The sequence below is a fragment of the Anastrepha ludens genome, chromosome 2 (assembly GCF_028408465.1).
Source record: "Anastrepha ludens isolate Willacy chromosome 2, idAnaLude1.1, whole genome shotgun sequence".
Classification (NCBI taxonomy): domain Eukaryota; kingdom Metazoa; phylum Arthropoda; class Insecta; order Diptera; family Tephritidae; genus Anastrepha; species Anastrepha ludens.
In genome coordinates this window covers 103,955,095-103,977,230 of record NC_071498.1, presented here as the reverse complement: position 1 = coordinate 103,977,230, position 22,136 = coordinate 103,955,095, and the positions used below count along the sequence as shown (strand labels likewise).

Genomic DNA, 22,136 nt, shown 5'->3' with positions numbered 1-22,136 from the left:
ATCTAAGATAACACTTAGGTATTTTGATTGTTGGGTTAGTATAAGTCTAACGCCGTTCAGTTTTGGGGGACTAAAGATTGGTATCTTGATTTTCTTAGCGAATAGCATCAGTTCAGTTTTGCTCGGGTTTACACTTAAACCACAGTCTGTGGCCCAATTACTAAGTAATACCAGAGCTCCTTCCATAATCATTGGAAACATTCCTGAAATCAAGAGCACTATGTCATCCGCGTACACCACTACTTTAATTGCCTTTCGGTTGAATTTGGTAAGGATATTGCTGACAACTAATAACCACAGAGGGGCTCCCCTGTAGACAGAGCTTTTTACCGTGCTGCTGTCTAACCCACCGATTATTATTCTAGTTTTAAGCATGTTCTCTATCCATTCGTTGAGACCTATGTCTGTGCCTAACATATTAAGAGCCTCAATTATGGATCTTGTGCTAACATTGTGAAACGCCCCCTCTATTCCAAGTATATGTAATCGTATATATCATAAAATGATACTAATAAGCAATAATAATTTCTAATTTAACTTGTTTTAAGAAGCACTTTAACGAGATGGCTGAGTCATTTCACGTAAAGGTAACATGGGCTCCTGGCCATTGCGATAATGAGAGTAACTGCAGCACCAAATTGACCGATGAGTACACCGACAATGGCGTAAGCTACTTATCTTTGAGGAAATCGTAAGAGTAGTGAATGAGAGATGGCATAATGAAACCACCTGGGGTGTCGCCGACAACCGTGGCCGACTCTCAATGCTAAAGGCACAGAATTTCTGCTAAGACAAGATAACAGTCCCAGCACACTGATTTCGGTTATAAGGGGGCGCTGCTTAGTAGGCTGGCACGCCCAGAGGATGGGTGTGGGAACACATGACTTCTGCAGAAGTTGTCTAGGTGAGGAAGAAACGATCTCGAACCTTCTGTGACATTGTCCTGCTATATTCAGACTTAAGTACATATACTATTTTAGGTAGACATTTTTTTAATAAATTGAAAGATTTCAGTTCTGCAGAAACGAGAGATATTTCGAAATACTTGAAAAGTACTCACTGGTTTCAGCAGAAATACCTATATACAAGCTCCCCACGCGACTTTACAATGGGTTATGAGCCTAAGTGTGTCCCACATGACAAACGCTTCAACCTAAACTAGCCTAAGAAGCATTTTCCAATATACATACATTTTACAAATTACATTTTGTTATGACACTTCTCTGCATTAATATTAATATAGTTTAAATAGATGTACAGGGTCCGGCACTCGAAGTGTGGTCTTTTTAATTGGGGCCATAAATTTAGTTTGGAAAATTACTGTTATTCAATTCAAAGTAAAAAATGTGTGAAAATAATACAAAATTAAGAATCAATTTACTTTCGTACGATATCACCACCTTTTGCCTGGACTATAGCCTTGAGACGGTCCAAAAACGAATCGCAAGATGCCCGAATGTAATTTGCAGCTATTTTGGCCCACTCGCGGACAACGCCTCGAGACTGGTGAATCTTTTAGTTCGGACCTTGCTCTCCCAAATGGCACATGAATTTGAGAGCCATTGTATGGACGTTATAAAATTCGGAATGTTGTGTTTAGCCATTCTTGGTTCACTCGAGCTTTGTGAGACGGTGCCGAGTCCTGTTGAAACGTCCATGGTCTGCCGTCGAAATGTTTGTCTGCCCACGGCTTCAAAGTAACCTCCAGAATACTCTCCCGATAATATTTCGCCTTACCTTGACGAAAACGATAGGGGAGCGCCAATCTGCGGTTGCAGCGGCCCAAACCATTACCACCGCCTCCTGGTGGCTAATCGATGACTCAAATTCTCGTTTATCCCTATTTTGGGAGTTTACGAATTGCTCAGTTTGAAAAATTGTCTCGTCAGAAAACACAATGTTGGGAAATGGACCGCTTTCGGCCAAGCCAAGCAACGCCGTCGCTCTCTCAAGACTGACTTGTTGCTACTTAGGTGTGAGATCATGCGCCTTTTGGATCTTGTAAGGCTTGACTTTGAGATCAGTTTTCAGTATACGGGGGATGAAACGGTGAGATATTTTCAGTTATTTCGCCATTTGATTGGCACTTCATCGGGGATTTCATTCAAGTCGCTTCTTCACTTTTTGAACCATTTCACGTGATGTTGCAGTATTTTGATGCAACATGACGTTTCGCGATGCTACCAGTATCACTGGAACGAGTAAAGGTGCGATAAACAAAAACTTTATTTACTTTAAGGTGATCGAGCTCACGAACAATCGCTGGTTGTGATTTTCCGGCAAAATATAATGCAATCACACTATTACCTTTGAAACCCATTACTGATATTTTTTTCGCGTTTACTCTCGGCAAAATGGTTCCACCCTGAAATTCGTTACACTTTCAGTGCCGGACCCTGTATGCTGTGTTCTTTACTTAAGTTAAATATCTATTCGCGTAGCTGAATAGCCAGAAGTTTTATAGCCGTCCACCAAATTGCTTAATTTTATTGAGCTGCTTCTCAGTTCTTGGATGATTCCATAATCGCCTAAGCTGCTTTGACACTTTTTAGATAAATTATTGTCGAGCGGTTAACGAAGCATGAAATAATTCTTTGTTTTTTGTGTTAAAGAAATGTGAAGAGTATTTTTTCCTACAACCACAACACAAAAAAAAGGAGTCCAAACATTTTCTGCGTAAGCAATTATCAATTAGTGGCAGCAATACGAAGCATCTTAGTTTCTAATCTACGAAAAACGCCATAAAAAATTTCAATAAAAGTGTGGTTCGTGCGAAAAACTTGCAACACCCTCACAAATCTAAAGGCAACCAACATTTCTTGCAATGCACTGCAACGTGTCAACAGATGTTTCAACTGTTGCTGCAATAGCAACAATAGTTGCAGAAACGACAAAAACTTTCCTTTAGTGCCTTCTGTGTTTTTTTGTTTTTCAATTTTGTTTTCAGTGGAAATTGGACGTGCTCCCAATGCCGTATTATGCTTATACTGGGTACTGAGCAGCCGTTTGGATAGGTATAAATCGGACGCAAAGATGCAGTGGAAGTGGAGGGGTGTTAGGGTTTGTATAAGTACATACGTACAATAATACACCTGGCTGACTGGCGTGTGGTTGCACATAGCAATTTTTAATTTTTTGCGCCCACTTTTTCATGAAATTGTTGTTGACTGTTAATTTTCCTCGATAGTTTTTCACTCTTGTTTGCCCCGGTGTTAGTATTGTTATTGCTTTGTTGAATTGACTTGCAACATATGCGTGCGTACATGTCTCCTCTACTCCTTCCGAAACAATGCCAACACCAACATGCTGAATACATGCAGCATGCAACAAGAAAATCTGCAGCGACCACATTGAATGTGCAGTATTTTAATATTTTTTCCCACCCTCATGACATAATTAACTAAGTTTTCTTTATGGCGCGAGTGGGGCATTAGTACAGGCATATGTGCAAACTATATGTATGGAAGCCTTTGACTGCCACATATATACGTACACTTGTACTGAGTGGTGTTGGTGATGAAATTTTTAGAGCAGCGGTGGTTTTGTTTTAGTGCTACAATTATTGTTATTTTTTTGCCCCCTATTTGTGGTTTTGATTTAAGTTAATCTATTCAAAGCATTCTGTCTCTTGCATTCGAAGAATTGTTGCACATACCTCGTGTGAGAGTGTGAGTTGTGGCATGTTGTTGGCAACGCATTTGCAACACGATGCAGATTGACACGCGACGCTCCATCAGTTGCCGACGTTTTTTCCGGCAAGTTTAGCATGAAATGCTTTACTTCTGGTGAAATCAAAAGATTTTTCTTTTCTTTCCGTATACATTCATATATATGCAGATATGTTCGTATCATAAAGAAAACCAAGAGTACAAAAAATATATCCTATATTGTAGGTAAGCATATTTTACAAATGCACACAGTGTTAGATGTGCCAATATCTACAATGACATTAATCTGTATTTCTTACGTGGAAGCTAAAAAGAAAAATAAATAAATTTAATGGCAACTGTCTTGAAATCTATGCATTATACATAACCCAAAAATATTTATTTATATTTGAGCAAGCCTTCGCATGATTTGACAAGATTGTGTGTCTTGCATTCATGACACTGAGTCAGGGTTTTGGTCTTTGACTAATCGCACACACGAGTATATATTAGAGACTTGAAATATTATAAATAAAATTTACTTTTTGAAAGTTTCCTGAGAGGCAAAACAATGAAATCGAGGGTTAATACATAGTTCCAGGTATAAGAAGCGATCACCAGCGGGTCTGAGCCGTGGGCTACATCATCAAAATTCGGTTGTCGCTTGCGATGTATGTGCTACTTTTCAGCGATTCCTAGTCGGAGATAGTCATATACTCAGGAATGTATCGACCATAGGTACTATACATTCCAGGGTGCAAATTTTCCTCACGTGCTAAGAAAATCGTGCGCAATTTTAATCCTGACTGGGCAAAGCAGAAAATGAGGCTTCAACGCACGGCGGAGAGAATACAGGTGGTCGCGATATCAGCGAACCCCTATTCTGCTCTCAGTAGATTTGACAGAATTAGCTATTGCGTTACAGAAATGTGTGGAAATTTAACACGCGAGGAGAAGAAACTGCATAGGAAAAAAAAGAATTTATAATAAGCAAAAGATTGAGCAACTCGAAGTATACTTCAACTGCGGTAATTCACGAAGATTTTTTAAAGGCGTGAACGAACAAAGGCGAGAGTTTAACCCAAGCAATATATATATATATCCTATTTGTGCTGTGCGTCTTGATGTTGTTCCACAAATGGAGGGACCTACAGTTTCAAGCCGACTCCGAACGGCAGATATTTTTATGAGGAGCTTTTTCATGCTATTAGAAAAATCTTCTTCTTAATTTTGGTGTTTCACCGAGATTCGAACTAACGTTCTCTCTGTGAATTCCGAATGGTAGTCACGCACCAAACTATTCGGCTACGGCAACCGCCAAGGACATACTACTGCAAAAACATACACCCTCAAAAGGTGGGCAATATATTTTGATAAACTTCTTAGCAGAAAAATTACAGGTATTGAACCCGAACACCCACAGTTAAAGTCTTCAGAAATGGTGGTAGAACTTACCTTCCAGGAGTTCATGGCGGCTATTAAAGCCCAAAAACACAACAATTCCTGTGGTTTTGACGAGATTCCAGCAGAGGTCTTTAAACACATGAGTAATGAAAACTTCCTTACCATATATCAGTTTGGTTTGCAAAATCTGGAATGATTTGCCCTCTAGATAAAAAAGGAGACATGTTGATGTGTGAAAATTAACGGCCCCAAACTCTTTTGAACAGCATCTACAAAATGTTTTCAAATATTCTAAGCGCTAGACTTAAACCGCATGCTAAACGCATCATTGGTGGCTACCAGGTTTTCAAAAGAGAAGATCAACGACTGACCAAATTTTCGTACTAAGATAGATTTTATAAAAGTTTCGCGAATACGATATGACGACGTATCATGTTTTCATATATGTACATACTTCAAAGCAGATTACGACAGTATAATTAGGAACCAGCTCTTCTCAGCGAGGGCAGAATTCGGTATTCCCGATAAGTTAATACGTTTAACATACTCGACCACGCAAAATGTACGGAACGTAGTAAGAGTTCAGAACAATCCGTAGCAAGAGCTCATCGCCTTGAACGGACTTCGGCAAGGGGATGAGCTCTCATGTCTCCTCTTTAATATTGCCCTTGCAAAGGTTATCAGGGACTTCGCCGTAAATGCAAAGGGAACTATTTTGCTTAAATCGGTTCAATTGCTGGCTTACGCGGACGACATAGACATAATCGCATTATCGCTGTCGAGTTTGAAAAAAGCCTTCGCAGGTATTGAAAGAACAGCAAAATGTTTGGGTTTAGAAATAAACGAAGCCAAAATTAAAGCGTTAGTTTCAACTACATCGGACTCTATCAGACACAATGTGGGTCAAATATAATACTAAAAATTAGTGACTGGTTTCGAAGTGGTGAAGGAATATAAATAGTAATCATTAATCATGACAACAAAATTTCCGCAGAAATCGGCCATAGAATCCTTATGCTGGTGACATAGTGCGGGCTAACACGGATTACCCACCTCAACAAATACTCTTCGGTAAATGCCACAGACAGAGAAGAAGGGGCCGTCCGCCGCTTCGATAGATTGACGGTGTAGAAGAAGACGCAAACTTATTAGGATTTCGGGAATGGAGGACACAGGCACGAAACCGTGACAATTGGAAGCATGTGCTACAGCAGGTGAAGACCCGACCAGGGTTGTCCAGCCAACAATGATGATTATGCCTTGCGTTGACGTAATAAGTGGATATTTGTTTTAATTTTTGTATTGTACTATTTTTAATTTTTATTGTTATTAACAAGCGAATTTATTGATTCATGCTGTACTCTTTCTTGTGTACGTACTTGTTTCGTCACAGTCAAAAATATTCTCACGGATGTCGCAATCTTATTATCTATCACTCTTGATTTCAATTCAAATTCAGAAAGCGCAACCAACATCAGATCATTAACCGCCTCTCAGCGATTTTGAAGGAATCATCTGCTTTGCTGACGTAATGTGACAGTGGCGACTAAGATTTTGGTGGTGGTGATATAAGAAAAAATCAATGCAGGCATTGCTCATGTTACTTCGTTGCCGTCTGAACAATATCGATAACCTCTATATCCGAAATTACTATTTCTTCACTGTGGGAATCAATGCTAATTCGTTTATAGAATCAGCTGTTTTATGTTTACAAACAAAGCGGATAGCAAAGTCGAAGCGACAAATAAAACTGATGACTTGACTGCATGTTAAATTAGTCAACGGCAAATATGTACGAGTACGCCGTGGTTTTTTAAGAGCTTGAGAACTTCAAATGATAACACAAAACAGAAATATTGTTGGAACGATTTTTTTTTTATAATAATCCGGTGAATAATTTCATGCTAATTATTTTTTTTGGCTGTCGCCGTAGCCGAATGGGTTGGTGCGTGATTATCATTCGGAAATCACAGAGAGAATGTTGGTTCGAATCTCGGTGAAACACCAAAATTAAGAAACACGTTTTTGTAATAGCGATGCCCCTCGGCAGGCAATGGCAAACCTCCTAGTGTATTTCTGTCATGAAAAAGCTCCTCATAAAAAAATATCTGCCGTTCGGAGTCGGCTTGAAACTGTAGGTCCCTCCATTTGTGGAACAACATCAAGACGCATACCACAAATAGGAGGAGGAGCTCGGCCAAACACCCAAAAAGGGTGTACGCGCCAATTATAACAAATTATTTTTTGAAAATAATATCCGTCATATGTTCGCAGCGGCTACGAGTAAGTCAAATTTTTTACTACTTTTTACATTACTTTTCACTTTTACAATAAATCAATTGTTAAGCGCGCTGTATGGCAAGTTGCGCCGTCTTGTGGGACCAAATGATTAATTTTTGTAAGCAAAAATTCAGTCAGAATTTCAAAGTTTGATAGCGCTTGCCATTAAACGTAACAACAGCTCCTTTCTAATTTCAAAAGAAATAAAGAGCGATGGAGCCGCCAGATGTTTGCAATATTGTAAACGGCCCGAATCAGTCATTTTTAGTGGATGTAATGGCGACTCCTTAGTGGCTTGAGGACTTTCTTTGCTTCATATAAGGCAACTAGGAATGAGCTTAATTTAAAATGGACGAAGTACTCTATGAACTTCGCGAACAGATTTATATTTTTCAAAGTAAATTTTCGCAATTTGGAAGCATTGTTCTGGCGTTAAACGAGTTATGATGACTTGCTAAACATGTTGACAGCTGAACAGAAATATCTACACAATTTGCCATTTTCAGCTGACAAACCATACTTATTGATATCGATAGTGCTTATTCAGCTGAAAAACCCCCCTTAGCACGCAGTTCAGAAAATGGCTCTGGTAATATTTTTATTGGTATCCCCATCCTCAACACCAAAAATAGAGTCCATTTTGCGCACCGACGGATGATTATAACCGATAAAAAAAAAAGCTCAGAAAAACTATTCTGTGATCCCGGGATATTCGGGATCTCATTATTATAATCCCGGAATTTCGGGATTGGTTTTAGGATTGAGATATTCATGATATTGGCATTCTGCTCCCAATATGAATATTTTGGTATGGCAAAGAGCAGGCCTATTGAGAAAAGCTCAATAATTTGATCTTCGTCGCCTGAGGATGTCTCATATAAAGTAATAAAATGTTTAAAAATAGTAAAATACTTTCTGGAATCAACTTCTTTCAAAGCTAATGCTAAATTTCGCATAAGGCAGCTATAATTTTATATTTATAACTTTCACCCGACATTTTTGTTTACTTAACTTTTTATCCTTATCAGCTGAATAAAAAACGAAAATATCCTACATAACATACTAGAGTCATTCACAAGTGTTGTATTCTTGTTCAATTTTGATTTATAAAATATCACTTTACAACACCTTGCAAAGTGCCTAAATATTTCTCATTTCAGTACCGATGGGAATGTAGAAATTGGTGCCGCTAAATATGAAAATTTACCCGGTTTCATGAATTTGTAGCATTTTTACATAGCTGTGAAAAATTATCTTGAGCTTTTCTCTAAGAACTCTGAACCATTTATCAACAAAATAAAATATGAATCACCATCAATCTGCCCAAATAATAATTGAGGATAAATAAAATTAAGCACCTCCCAGTTCATGACGGCATGGACACACTTGCTGATTTATGCACAACTTATGCTCAAATAAAGTAATTTCGGGTTATAAAATGTATGATTAAATAAAGCCAAAATGACGTCATGTGTCATAAATCAAGAATAAAATCAAGAAAAAACATAGTCTACTCAAAGTGTTTTTGGAAAATAATACGGGAAGTAACGTACTCCTGCAACAATAACTTACGACTTAAGTACTTTACCAAGCTTCGACTTTTAATTTTAAATTCCCTCACACATTTCCATCAACACACACATGTTTTGATACTTGCTTGCTTGGTCAAATGGCATTAAATTTTTGCTTACAATAGAGTTTTAATTTTGCTTTCAATTTTGATCAATTAATCGACTGTGCAAGTGAATGTTAATGTACGAGCCGAGGAAAACATAGCGACGCTATTATGAGTATAAGTATATACAGGGAGGTTCATCTGTCGATTTAATTTAGCTCGTCTATAAATGAAATACGCACCAAAATTTGTTCAATGAATTCTTTTTGTTTTGGAAATAGTGAACCTTTCCATCAAATATGAAATAATTGCCATTCAGTTTTTCAATATATACTGCCGATTATGGGCAACTTCCATGTCATGCTTAAACTCCTTAAGCGCTTTTTGAATAGTAGTAGTAGTGACTTTGGTGAGGTAATTTACTATAAGTTCTCTTTTCAAAGACATTTAAATCAAAACATTTCAAAGACTTCAGACTTTGTTGATCCATATGCTCAAAAATGTGCTGTATTTAATATATTTGGAGACCATATTATTTTATAGAATTTAATTCACTTTCAAACCATATTGGCCTGGATTTTTCTTCCACAGGGTACTACTCCTCAAAATGTTACTGAATGAATTATTTGACTAGATTCGAATTATTTTCTATAATAATATTCTTTTCCGGTTAATGTAAGAAATATAAAATTTTCTGCATCAAAATGAAATAAGTAAATTATAAGTTAAATTTATTTTTGCTGCTAAAGAACTCAGCATTAATCTGTTTTTCATAGTCTGTAATACTGTATTTCTAGATTACTAATAATAAACCATAAGCTAACTTTTGGACCGAATGTACTCATATATTTAAGTCACCCGTTATATACATCCACATACATCCACAGAGGGTATTGAGTCCAGGATCAACCAAATGGGCAGCACATACATAAAATTGTGCTCACATATTTTTATGTTTTTTTGACATTTTTATAATATGCGGAACGTTTTAGCTAAATTCTTTGGGACATTTTTTATAAAAACGTAGAGGTATCGGATTTTAAATTGAAATAAAATAACGAAAACTCAAATTGATTGGGCAATCTTTATAATTTTTGTGTAGAACCATTCATGGCATTTATTTTTTAAAGATACTCCCTTTGAAATGTTGGTCACAACTACGCCGTAATTCGGCCAAACACCAATTTGGAATGGCTCGCTAGAGGACTTCGCTAGGTATTGGTATGACTGTAGCTATGCCTCCCTACTAGAATAAAAAAAAAATTTTACAAAATGGTTTGAATTTGACACTCTAAAAATCGGTTTTCAGTTTTTTAATAAAAAAAAAATGAAATAATTGAAACATTAATATGATTCTAAATAGTGCGGGCGGTAGCCATTGATGTTGTGAACAACATATTAAAATTTCAGGTGGCAACACCAGTCCGAAAAAGTCCTTTCGAGATAAATAAGTTTAAAGTTTGAGGTACAGGAGTGCGCGGACCGCTCTCTACCTAGTTAACGGGCTGTAGAAGCTATAAAATTGGAAATTTCCACGTGAAAATTTTACAGTATATTCTTAAGATGCTATACTTTCGAAATATCGAAAAAACAAAAAATCGATATCATGGAATTTCTAGACAACCGGGTCCACTTAAGTGCCCCGTTCTACTGCTTACCCACCCTGTCACACATTTTTCTGAAACTTTGTTAATTTCTAGGCTTGTGTATGATAAAAATTAAATTGATTTGTTTTTCAAATTTAGTAATTTTGAGATTTATTCAATGTTTATTTATTTATTATTGTTTTATGCTTTAAGGAGTACTTTCGAATATTGTCATATGTTTTTTAGAAGAAATATATATTAATTAAAAAAAAAAATTTTTTGTTGTTGAAAATTTGTGGGAAATTCACCCACTCAAATTTTTTTCTCAAAATTTGTCATCAAAAGTTAGGACTCTGCTCAGTAATACCTAGAAGTCGCATAATGGGACTCCCATAACTTTTCCAGTTATATTCAATTATATTCAGCGATGCAGTGAAAGACACCGTGGTCATTTTCAGGGTTTTCTGCCTAGGATCAACATATTTTTCATTCAAGGATACTGCTGACAAAAGACTGAACGTCTTGCTAAAACTCGCGAAAACGTGCATCACGAAGTACATAAAATAATAATTCGACTCCAAACATATAGCTCTGGTAACACAATGGACCCCAGCGATCTAAGCGATTTTAGTAATGTTGGCTTTCAATGCCTCAATCGAAGCGGGTTTATTCACAAAGTATTTTGACTTTACATATCTTACAATTTCGGACAATCCCCTGGTCCAAGACGAGAGATAAATTGTTCACCGAAACGACAGTAAACGACGCAGTAAATCCATTGTTTCACGGGCTGTATAGAAAGTAGCTCCATCTTGTTGGAATCAAATGTTGTGGAGATCACGGGCTTCAATTTCCGGCATCAAAAACTCATTCAGCGTTCGCCATTCACTGTTACATTGGCGCCAGCCTCGTCTTTGAAGAAATATGGGCCGATGATTCCTCCAGCCCATAGGCCGCACCAAACGGTTGTTGTTTTCAATGGATGTAATGGCTGTGCTTGAATGGCTTAAGATAGCCGTTAAGCTGAAAATAGGCCTCATCGTTTAACACCATGGACACAATGTTGGCCTGAGCGCCAATTTTCGTAATACAATGATAGGATTTGTAAGCGTAGTTGAGGCGTAAGACTTTCCATGATGAAATGTCAATGAATACTGAAACGAATTATTTATTCAGTTTGTCAAAAAACCCATTTGAAAAAGCACCTCCAATCTGATCACCCTTTAAAAACCTTATAAATGAAAGTTCCAAACTCTGTATAAAATTCATGTAAATTTGACTTAGTTCAAAAAAATTTGCAATAATATTTTCAATTTTGTAATCAGCATTTTTATACACCCGGTAGACAGTTTTGCAGTTTGTTACTATGAAAAAGTGGAGGCTTGAAGTCGCTCAAAAATCGCCTTGATTTTTGATAATTTTGTTTTCATACTATGCTGAGAATTTTCTTCCATATAAATCTCATACTCGAAATTTTTTTATATGGAAAAATTGCTCAACATTGTAAAACAAAAAAGAAATTGTCAAAAATCGATGCAAATTTCGAGCTTTTTGTAACTTACACTTTATTGACTTAAAATTGATTTGGCTATAAGACTGCCCACTCCTTAAAATTCTGATTAAAAAGTTTAAAAATTGTATAAGAACTTTTGTAATTTTTTTAAAAAGTATGAAACTTTAATTTATTAAGCTTTTATTATGCAATGAGATATATTTTTAGAAAAAATTTATCGTGAAAAATATTTCAAATACTCCAAAATGATAAAGTGGCTTAATTATGTGAGCACAAGTGCATGTACGGTTTCCACAGCGGTATTGCACACAAAAATATATATGTACTTATGCATCTACATCTAACATCCAGCATGTAACCAAATTGAAAGGAAAAGCGTGAACATGTAACTGCTAAACCAAATTTTATTGCACTCTTTTTCGCATTGCTGTGTTGTAAGCAGAGTAAGCAGAAAATTGTGCTATGTAAACCAATATAAAGATTTTATTGAGATCTTAAAATTTTTTCAAAGATGCCATTAAATGAAGTGTGGAAACTATGAGATAGCTGGTGTTCCTGAAAATATATTTCAATTCAGAAGTTACCACTTTATCATTATCATCATAATTTTTCCTCTAACTCCTGGGGGTGCAGAGAGGGGGCCGAGGGGGGGTCGAGGTGGAACATTTGAACCGAGTTCGAGTTTTTGTTAACTCCTTTATCTCCAGTCATGATATTCCAGCATTATCTGCCTCCGTCAAAACAGTGCTCTTCCGGCTGCCCTGGGGATTCCAGTCAAGTGCGTAGCGGCACATTTCCCCGGGAGGTTTCAGTAAAGTGTGCCTGATTTAACCCCATTTACGCCTGTTTATTACTGTAGCGACTGGCTCGATGGTACAGCGTTGGTATAATGACGAGTTGCTTAGAATGTTGGGCCACCAAATTTTAAGAATGAAGTGAGGTTGTCGCTAACTAAGCATGTCTCACAACCATATAAAAGAACTGTGAGGACATTGGATTTGCACAAGTTCAAGTTTGTCTTCACTGATAAACTGGTTGAGTTCCAGATTTGTCGTAAGCTGGCAAAAGCTCGAGCGCTGTTTGCTAATCTGGATTCAAAGTTTTATTTGCACAACCATCCATCGTAATCTCACTTCTAACGTATTGAAAGGAGTCCACAAGTTCAATTTTCTCTTCTTCAATAACAAAATTTGAGGGTATATTTATTGGAAATCTGGCAACTCAGTAAAATGCATACCTGAATTTACAACAACTATATTTTTGAAATTCTAACGTTGAGTTCAGTTCAAAATAAAGTTTGTAATAACAACGACGTGTTTTTTATTATTCCGAGCTTCCGTAAAGTAAGTATACGCTCAACAGGTTATGGGCCCAGAGCCTAATCGGGATAATATATATGTAGAACTAATCGAAGATATCGCGTGTGTCGCATGAAGAAAATAAAAAGAGTAAATTTAAGAATGAGCTCGATGTATCAAATATATAAGTTGAATGACTCTAACTACGATACATGGTGTATACAGATGCAGCGCATCCTCGTGCATTCGGACATTTGGAGTGTAGTGAGTGGCGTATTTGCTAGGCCAGAAGATGTTGCATTACAAGCCAAATGGAAAAGTGAAAATGAAAAGGCATTGGCTATGATTATATTGTGTGTAAAACCTTCACAATTGGGCTATGTGAAGAACTGTACCAATGCGTTAGACGCTTGGCAAAAGTTGAAAAGTGTATACAAACCAAGTGGTCCAATTCGTAAAGTTACTTTATACAAAAAACTTTTAAGTCTAAATATGATTGAAAATGTCACTATGGCACAGCATATTCAGGAGTTTGAGGGCATTTCCGAAAAGTTGGCAGAAATGGACATAAAGTTAAATGAAGAACTTTTAGTTTCGAGAACTTCGTAATTGCAATGGAAACTCGTGATAATTTCCCCACTTTCGATGTTTTAAAAGTTAAATAGCTAGAAGAGTACCATCGTCAAGTTCAGTCAGAGGGGCAGCATAAAAGTGTAACAAGTCAACAACTGTTTCTAGCTAATTCCAAAGGGAAGGTAAAACTCAAAATAGGCAATTCAACCGAAAATGCTTTAATTGTGGTAAGCGCGGGCATATTGCAAGAGAAACAGAATGGGAAGAGTGAGCAGTGTTCTGATCATAAAAAGAAAACAATATAATCAGTTTGTCAGTCACTGAGTTTTCCTTGCATATCAGTGTGTTTCGTTGAGAGTAAACATATATCATCAGGACTAGCAGGAAAAATATAGGCGATATTAGGCAGCCTTGCCTGACGCCTGCGTTGCTTTTGAATGGCTCTGATATGCGGCCGCTGTGTAGCACTCTATAGTTAAAGTTTTGGTAATGGACTTTAATCAAAGCAATCAGCTTTGGTGGGATTTTCGGAAGTCAAGAAAAGCCAAGCCAAAATCAAATAAAATATCATAATACGGGTGTAAAATGGCAGGTGTTGTATACGAGGGTCGTTTGAAAAGTCCGTGTATAAAAAATTTACTTAGTTGTTTGGGGTAAGCCTTTTTTTTATTTATTGACATAGGTTTATCCTTTTAGGTTTATACACTTTATCAAACGCTGTTCTTGGTTGGTTGATCCCTTCCGAATAATAGAAATTTTACAAGTCTAAAAAATATCCATTCGTTCCTGCAATCACCTCCTAGTTTGAATAAAATCTTTTTCCCGGCAGCCATTTCTTTAAATTGAGGAGCAAATAATAGTCCGAGAGATCCGAGGAAGTCAAGTCTGGAGAATAGAGGGGATGTGAAACGAGTTGAGACCCTATTTCCATTAATTTTGCGAACACAACTGCTGAGGCGTGAGCTAGCGTGCTGTCGTGACGGAAAAGGAAAATCTTTCGACTTCCTCGATTCAAACGAATGCCTAGCACAAATATACTGCCGCCAGTTTTCAATTAGCAGTTTAACCCTAGAATCGTAAGATAATTTTACCCTACGTTAATGCTAATATACGTAAATTGTACGCACAACACAAAAATTTTAAATAAATGTTCAACAAAAACATGTATATCTTCTGTTTTGATTTTATTTATTGAAAATACAAAGTTTTAGGTTTCTTAAAGTGAATTATAAAAAAATTTATGTGAAATTCTGCTTACATTCCTGGCATATTTTTATTTGGTGCTCACCGCATAGGGTCGCTTCATCGCATATCGAGCAATAGGTAGTTGTCATCCGTTTTTTGGAATAGTGACAAAATTTGCAGTATGTCCGTTTGCCTTTTGATGAAGAAGCTTTGCTCACTGTTCCAGTTTCCTTTATATTGAGTATATTACGGATACAGTTCAGTTCTCTAGAAAGGTTTGGTATATTATCAAGTCTCTCTTGTTGCCACGGTCCTGTTAATTGTTCGAGTAGTTTTAACATATACTTTGTTCTATTTAATGGTTTCAATCCCTTTTCCATTACGTTATGAGTGTAGATAGCGTAAGAGTTCACTGAGGCTATATTTAACATGTTGTAAAATATGCAAAGTAGCCAACGCCTGGTTTTCCTGTTGCATGAAATATTTTGGGCCATTTGATCAAAGGTATCTACGGTACCTTTAGTGGAATTGTATGAGTGTGTAATTTCTGGCTTTGATGTAACTTCGTTCAAAGCGCCAGTAATATAAACAACATTCATAGCCATTGCTCTTCCGCTACTACGATGCACTGGATTGCTACTCCAAACATGACCATTCCTTCCCAAAAGTGGATTAGAACTGGATACATCTTCAATGTCATTTAGTTGTAGCTGCATAGTTGGTGCTGACTTTTGTTTTTTTGCCGGGGGACCTTTATTTTTTTTCCGCTCCACGGCTTTCATCAGTCCCTCTTCAAAAGTATTTTCCTGGAATTCAGGAGAGTAGTCTGGATCCTCCAAACTATCGTCACTGTCAAAATCAACTTCCTCTTCAAGGTTGTCCTCAGTAAAGCTTACATCGCTGTCAATACTGTCCAGGAGGGCTTCTATTTCTGCATCCACAAGGCAACGACTTGAGTTTTCCATTATTTTCTTTTTTACAAATATTTATACGCTAATAACAAGACCACGTAAAACTTACGTACAAAAATGTATACGTTAATGCTAAGACCACGTAACATTTACGTGCACACTTTTTTTTAAAGAACGATTAAAGCTAAACGCGAAGTAACAACTGATTTATGATTCACTTGTTGATGCAACAATAAAATAAAGGAAGCACTGCCAAGAGGTCGTAGCGATAGCGCCGAACGGTAAAGTGTAACTGACTTTTTTTGCGACATACACGTAAAATTTACGTATATTACGATTCTAGGGTTAAATTGTAGATCTAAAAAAACGGTTCATATTTGAGATATACGGATATAATTTATGAAATATTCTAGCAATTCTTCCCATTTTCATTTATTTTTCATTACTTCGTTGACTCAAAATATATTCAAGAAGTACGATGTGGTAAGAGCGGTTGAATGGGCAGAACATATTTATTTTGAAGGTGCAATAGCCTATTTTTTTTAGAAGAATGTGCTGACCTCAAGCGACGAGTTGAAATCAAATAATAGTATTTTGTTTTTATTTTCATGCGATTAAATTGTTCCGTTTGTTCCATTGTGATTTGAACTTAATTTGTTTTCACTAAACAGTTCTTTGTTTTTTGTTTTATAATTTTTTCTCGTTTAGAACATTGCATTTGTCTTTTATTTTCTTTTATGTGCCCATCTGCAGTTAAGTACCTGAATACATATGGGTGTGTCTATTTTTAAGTTTTCCTCATTTTGTACTTTTACTTATTTTATATGGTAAATAATACTTATGAGAAGCTTTTAGTTGGGCTCCCTGTATATTTCTGAATTTCAAAACCTTTCCTTGTGATATTGCCGACTAAAGTGCAATGAAAATCAAACTATTTCATTAATTTTTTGACTTCCGGATCATCGGCCCAATGTTAGGTTAAAACTATACAAGCATTGCCGCACACAGCCTATCATATTATCCCTCTATGTGACAGACCCGATGCTTTATACAGTTTTTCAACAAGAACTTTGTTTTTCAATAGAGGCAAAGTGCAATATCATAAAAGTTTTGATATTCCATTATGTATATACCTATACACAGTAGAAAATTTGGCAATTGTGAAAATGAATTCTATTTGGCTCGAAAATGGCACTAAAATAATAAAAATCCATTATGAAATTGGTGGATATGTAAATGTTACATTTCGTGAAATTCGTAATGCTTTAATAATTGGATCTATCCACAACAATCGCATGGCCATTTGGGTAAGAATCTGGCTTTGAATTAAAAACTTAATTTTGGCCTATTATTGGTGGGATGGACATTACTAACATATGACGAACTCATCCAACTGCTCTTTCTAATGAAAATAACCACATTTATTTTGGGCGGATTAGCGCATAATCGATTCTTCGTAAACTAAGTGTCACTCATATTCAAAGTTATTTGCCCGTTTCTAAAGACCGTCACAACAGCAAGGCCGATAAAAAGATAAGCCATACATTCGCATGGTCCTAAGTGTAGATATCACCGCTATTAAAGGGAAAAAGAATGGAATGAAGCACCAAATTCAAGCAGGAAGCATACCGCGGCATACCCTAGCAGGACAGACTCACTCAACTGGATTTTATTTCGTCTTCTTAAAGGACCTTCTGCGCAAGCATTCAAAAAAATTTGGCTGAATTGTATAGGGTTTTTCAGTAAGAGCGCTTCAACTTTTGAACTTTTTTGAATAAAACACAAACGGTTTGACTTTTTTAACTAATTTTTTTTTTATTATCGAGTTTGAACATATACATTTAAGTATGAAATTCGATTTCTTTTGCATGACCACCGCGTGCACGTTTTACGAAGTCCAATCGTTGAACCCAATTTTCGACCACTCTTTTGCAAAAATCGCCCGAAATTCCTGCAATTTCGCGTTCAATATTGGCTCTGAGCTCACAAATCGTCGCCGGTTTGTTACTGTAGACCAATGACTTCACATAACCCCAAAACGGGACGGCTTGATAAATGGACCGTAAAATAGCCGTAATGCTCTTAAAGTAGCAGCAACAGAACGATTATTTCCATAAAAAATTTGCACGATTTGCAATCGTTGCTCAAGTGTGTAGCGTTCCATGATGAAATGTATACTAATGAAGTTTACAAATGACAAGCGAAAAATAAAAAATATTGCGTCGTTCGCCCTCCCTATCGGGAAAAAGTTGAAGCGCACCTATTGAATAACCCTATATATACTTATAAAGGGTGGTTACATTTCAAGGGCCGATGTTGAATGTAAACCACACCTAAATGTCAACGACACCGTTGGACTTCTTTCTTTGGGGTTATTTGAAAGAAAAGGTGTATGTCGATAAGGCAGCAACAATTCAAGAGCTAAAGGAAGAGATAATTGGGCACATTAACGGCATAGAATCTCAATTATGCCTCAGCGTCATCGAAAATTTTGACCATCGGATGGAGGTGTGCCGCCGAGACCGCGGCGGCTATTTGGCCAATATTTTGTTCCATACGTAATTGAGCTATACCAATATTACCATAATAAAGAGAAATTACAATAATTTCCTAAAAAAATTGTATTGTATTCAAAATCAACACCGGCCCTTGAAACTGAACCAACCTTTATAATATTAGATGCATATAAAGCGCATATAAAACTGTGCGCTTACTGCTTCACAAGAATTCTAAACGCATACGTAAAAAAAAACAAAATCTATTATAAAGTACTATGGAAAGCGTCATTGCCGAAACATGGCGACCTTTGATGTGAGCAAGAAGACGCATTATGTTTCACAGTCCACCAATCGGTATTTTGCACCTTGGGTTCATTAACCGTGTTATAAATGGCATCGATGCTACCAATAGCATTTTTGTGCAATTCTCAACCAACTTATTAAATTATTTATTGGAAATAATGCATCGGTTGCATATTATAAGGAGACTTCCATTATTTGTTTGCTATTTTGTACAAGATTATGCCCACTAACCCTCGAGAGCTGCTAAATTTGTCCGAGTAGTTAGCTCAGTTAATTATTGCTACGAATTTTAGGGCGCCATAAATACAAAGAACAAATAAAAGGATAATTATTCATTCACCTATCTCATACAGTCGGCTCCTCGTCACCGGAAGTACCCGGACTTATATGAGGCGAACGAATTTCACTGCAACAAGATTCACCAAAAATATTTGAAAAATCTTTTATATTGTTACAGGTCACACTTTCTCAATTTTCCAGTGTTGGTGTCACTAAGATAATCAACTACTCAACTGACTACTCCTGCCCTTGAGAGCAAACTTCAGGAGTGTACTCTACATTGCTACACAGACAGCTCAAAAACAACCGAAATAGGCGCTGAGATACAAAGAAAACTGCCAGTGCCAATGGGTAGTTTCTAGGCGGAAGTGTGTGTTATTTACCTTGAGTAGAGTTTTATCAAAAAAATAATACTCTAAGTTAGTGGATTGCCATTTTGAACCATAGTCAGGCTGCACACAAAGCCATATTTTCTTTAGAGGTCAAGCCCCCAATAATATTGGAGTGCAAATATTTAACTTATTAGGAACATCCAATCGCATTCCGCCCATATAGATTCCGGGACATAAGGCTATACCTATGAGTGAGGGAGCGAAAGCACTGGGCAGAGAGGTTGACGCCTCGAAACCAACAAGACTACAGCCATCCCCTGGCATTAAGGAAAAGCTCAGAATTGAGCTAGCGACCATACGTAAGCTTACATCATACTTTGCTGTTACACGAGGATAATTCCGTACTGAGATACAATAATCAAAAGCGATATAAATATCTCATAGAGAGGTTTATGGAAGACATTTATCTCGTTGCGGAGTGCGCAATTATATGTATAGGCTCAGGGTATGTTCCAACGGTTCATGTCGATTCTGCGATCTATCATAACATAGAACACCATTACGCTTGATTCTCGAATGCGTAAAAGAATCAACCTTGTACTGTTGGAAAAGAGAGACATACGCTCAGCCTAAGCTCCTTACTGGGTTCAATACTGAAACTGGGTCTGGATGAGATATTGTGAATAGCAGAAAGCAAGAAGATCCTAAAGTCAAAGTGCAAACCGCCAATTCATTCATTCATTCATACACTGTTGCAACAACTATAGCAAAAATCTTGCGGTCCTTTTTCTACAGTCCGCTCTACTCTTCTCTGATTGAAGATTAATTGTCGTATAAAAATAGACGGAAATTCAATTTTATTTAATTTGTTATGTAGTAGTGCTTTACATATGAACACACATACACACATATAGCAATTTCATACAGTTACATAAATTACGAATGACGTACTTAAGACAAAAAACATTAGGTGAAAATGAAATAAGTGAATCAACGGAAGTTTCAAAATTTTAAAATAAGTTGTATGGACGTCTACCAGGGTTTGAAGAAAATTAGTATTGCTATTGTTCGATTTTTCGATCACGGGCGATACAAATTTAATTAAATTGTTTAAAAACTTATATTTTTGCTACCCTTCATTGTAAAACGATGCTGCAGCTGGACACAGGATTCCATCGTTGTTATTCAATTAACTTCAGTGGCTCGGTCTATAGCTTTTTGTGCACTAATTTATACAACTTCCGTCATTTTAACGCAACCAATAACTCCGAACACTAATTGGCGTTTTCCTGAATTTGCACATTTCAGTGAAAAACCGCAACATGCAATTTTCATAATTTGATTTTACTTCAAAAAATGTGCAAAAAAAAATATTTTAAAATTGACCAGACCAGCCCACTTGCCGGCGGAGAAATATTACGAGTATACGTGAGCTTTCGATGCTTTCCTGCTTTAACATGGTTGTATGTATGTATGTATAAGTAGTTCCCGAATGTGAATGTGCGCACTTAAAAAATCGGGTTCAGAACCGAATAAACCACAAATTGGGTGTGCAATAAAAAGTAGTTATTAAAAATGTGCTAGTATTTTTTTTTTTATTAAGGTGTCATAATAAGAGCAAAAATAAACGGAGCGCGTATGTCTACACACTTATACGAGTAAGTAGGTATGTAAAAAGTTATAAACAATAAAGAGACCAAACAAAAGGTAAAAAATTAAAAACAAAGACAAAAAACAACATAAAGCTCACAAAGAGGAGCAAAAAGTCAAGCAAGATGTGCGGCCATTTAATTCAAAATGAGGCTATTTAACGGATCATTCAACATAAGCGCTAGCAACATTGTGTTGAACGTTTGATGGTGGATGTAGTGGTGATGGTGGTGTTGGTGGTGGTTGCGGTGATTGCGGTGGTCAATGCCATGATCGTGGTAGCACTAATGCCGCATGTTTGAGATGCGCCACAAATACATGAAGAGGCATTAGAAGTGCGGAGTGTGGGGTGAGGGTGCTAAAAGCTCGTTCGTACCCGTTGTTGTGGCATTGACCATAAAAGTGCGTGTGCGCTAAATAAATGCGGACACAAGCGCTGGCGCAGATCATGATATAACTACATACAACAACAAACATACAGTTCAGTGTAACATATGCATGTGTGTATGTATGTATGTGCATAAATCGTTCGAAATTGAACAAGCAATAGCTTTTAATTGTAAAAAAAAAAAATTATGTGTAAAACGGCGGCGTGCCATCATTAAACTTGCCTCGTACGAACCCCAAATTTGAGGCATTTAAAACGATGCAATTACAGATGAATATAATCCACAGGTTCAATGTATCCTTCGCGCTTAATTGCATTTGCATTTTTCATACATTCGCTAAGCGCTTCAAAATTTACTTTTTGTTGTTGTTGTTTTTACTACTTTTTTTTTGCTATAGTTGATGTCGCTAATTAGTTTGACGGTGTAGTTAATCTTGCTGACTTTGATTAAGTTTTCGAATTTGTTTAATTATAGTTTTTTTCCCTTCTTTCCACTTCACTCTCAATGACTTGCAATTATGACGTAGTGTCGAACTGTGAGCGGAACGATCCTTAAACTTTCATAGCTACCAGCGTATAGTACGAGTACAAGTAATTGTTGTTTATGGCGTTTCTTATTGCCGTGTTAATTGAGGTGTCATCAGTCACTTAGTCACATATACACACACGCGCAC

General features: G+C 36.8%; 1 protein-coding gene across 1 annotated transcript in view; it reads right to left on the bottom strand.

The window, feature by feature from the left end:
* The window catches only part of LOC128854983 (cadherin-89D), a 51,663-nt gene extending 29,878 nt beyond the window's left edge, over positions 1-21,785 (bottom strand). The window contains exon 1 of the mRNA XM_054089516.1: positions 21,686-21,785. Coding sequence (XP_053945491.1) covers positions 21,686-21,785 — 100 coding nt within the window. The remainder of the gene's footprint in view (positions 1-21,685) is intronic.
* Positions 21,786-22,136: the final 351 nt, after the last annotated feature.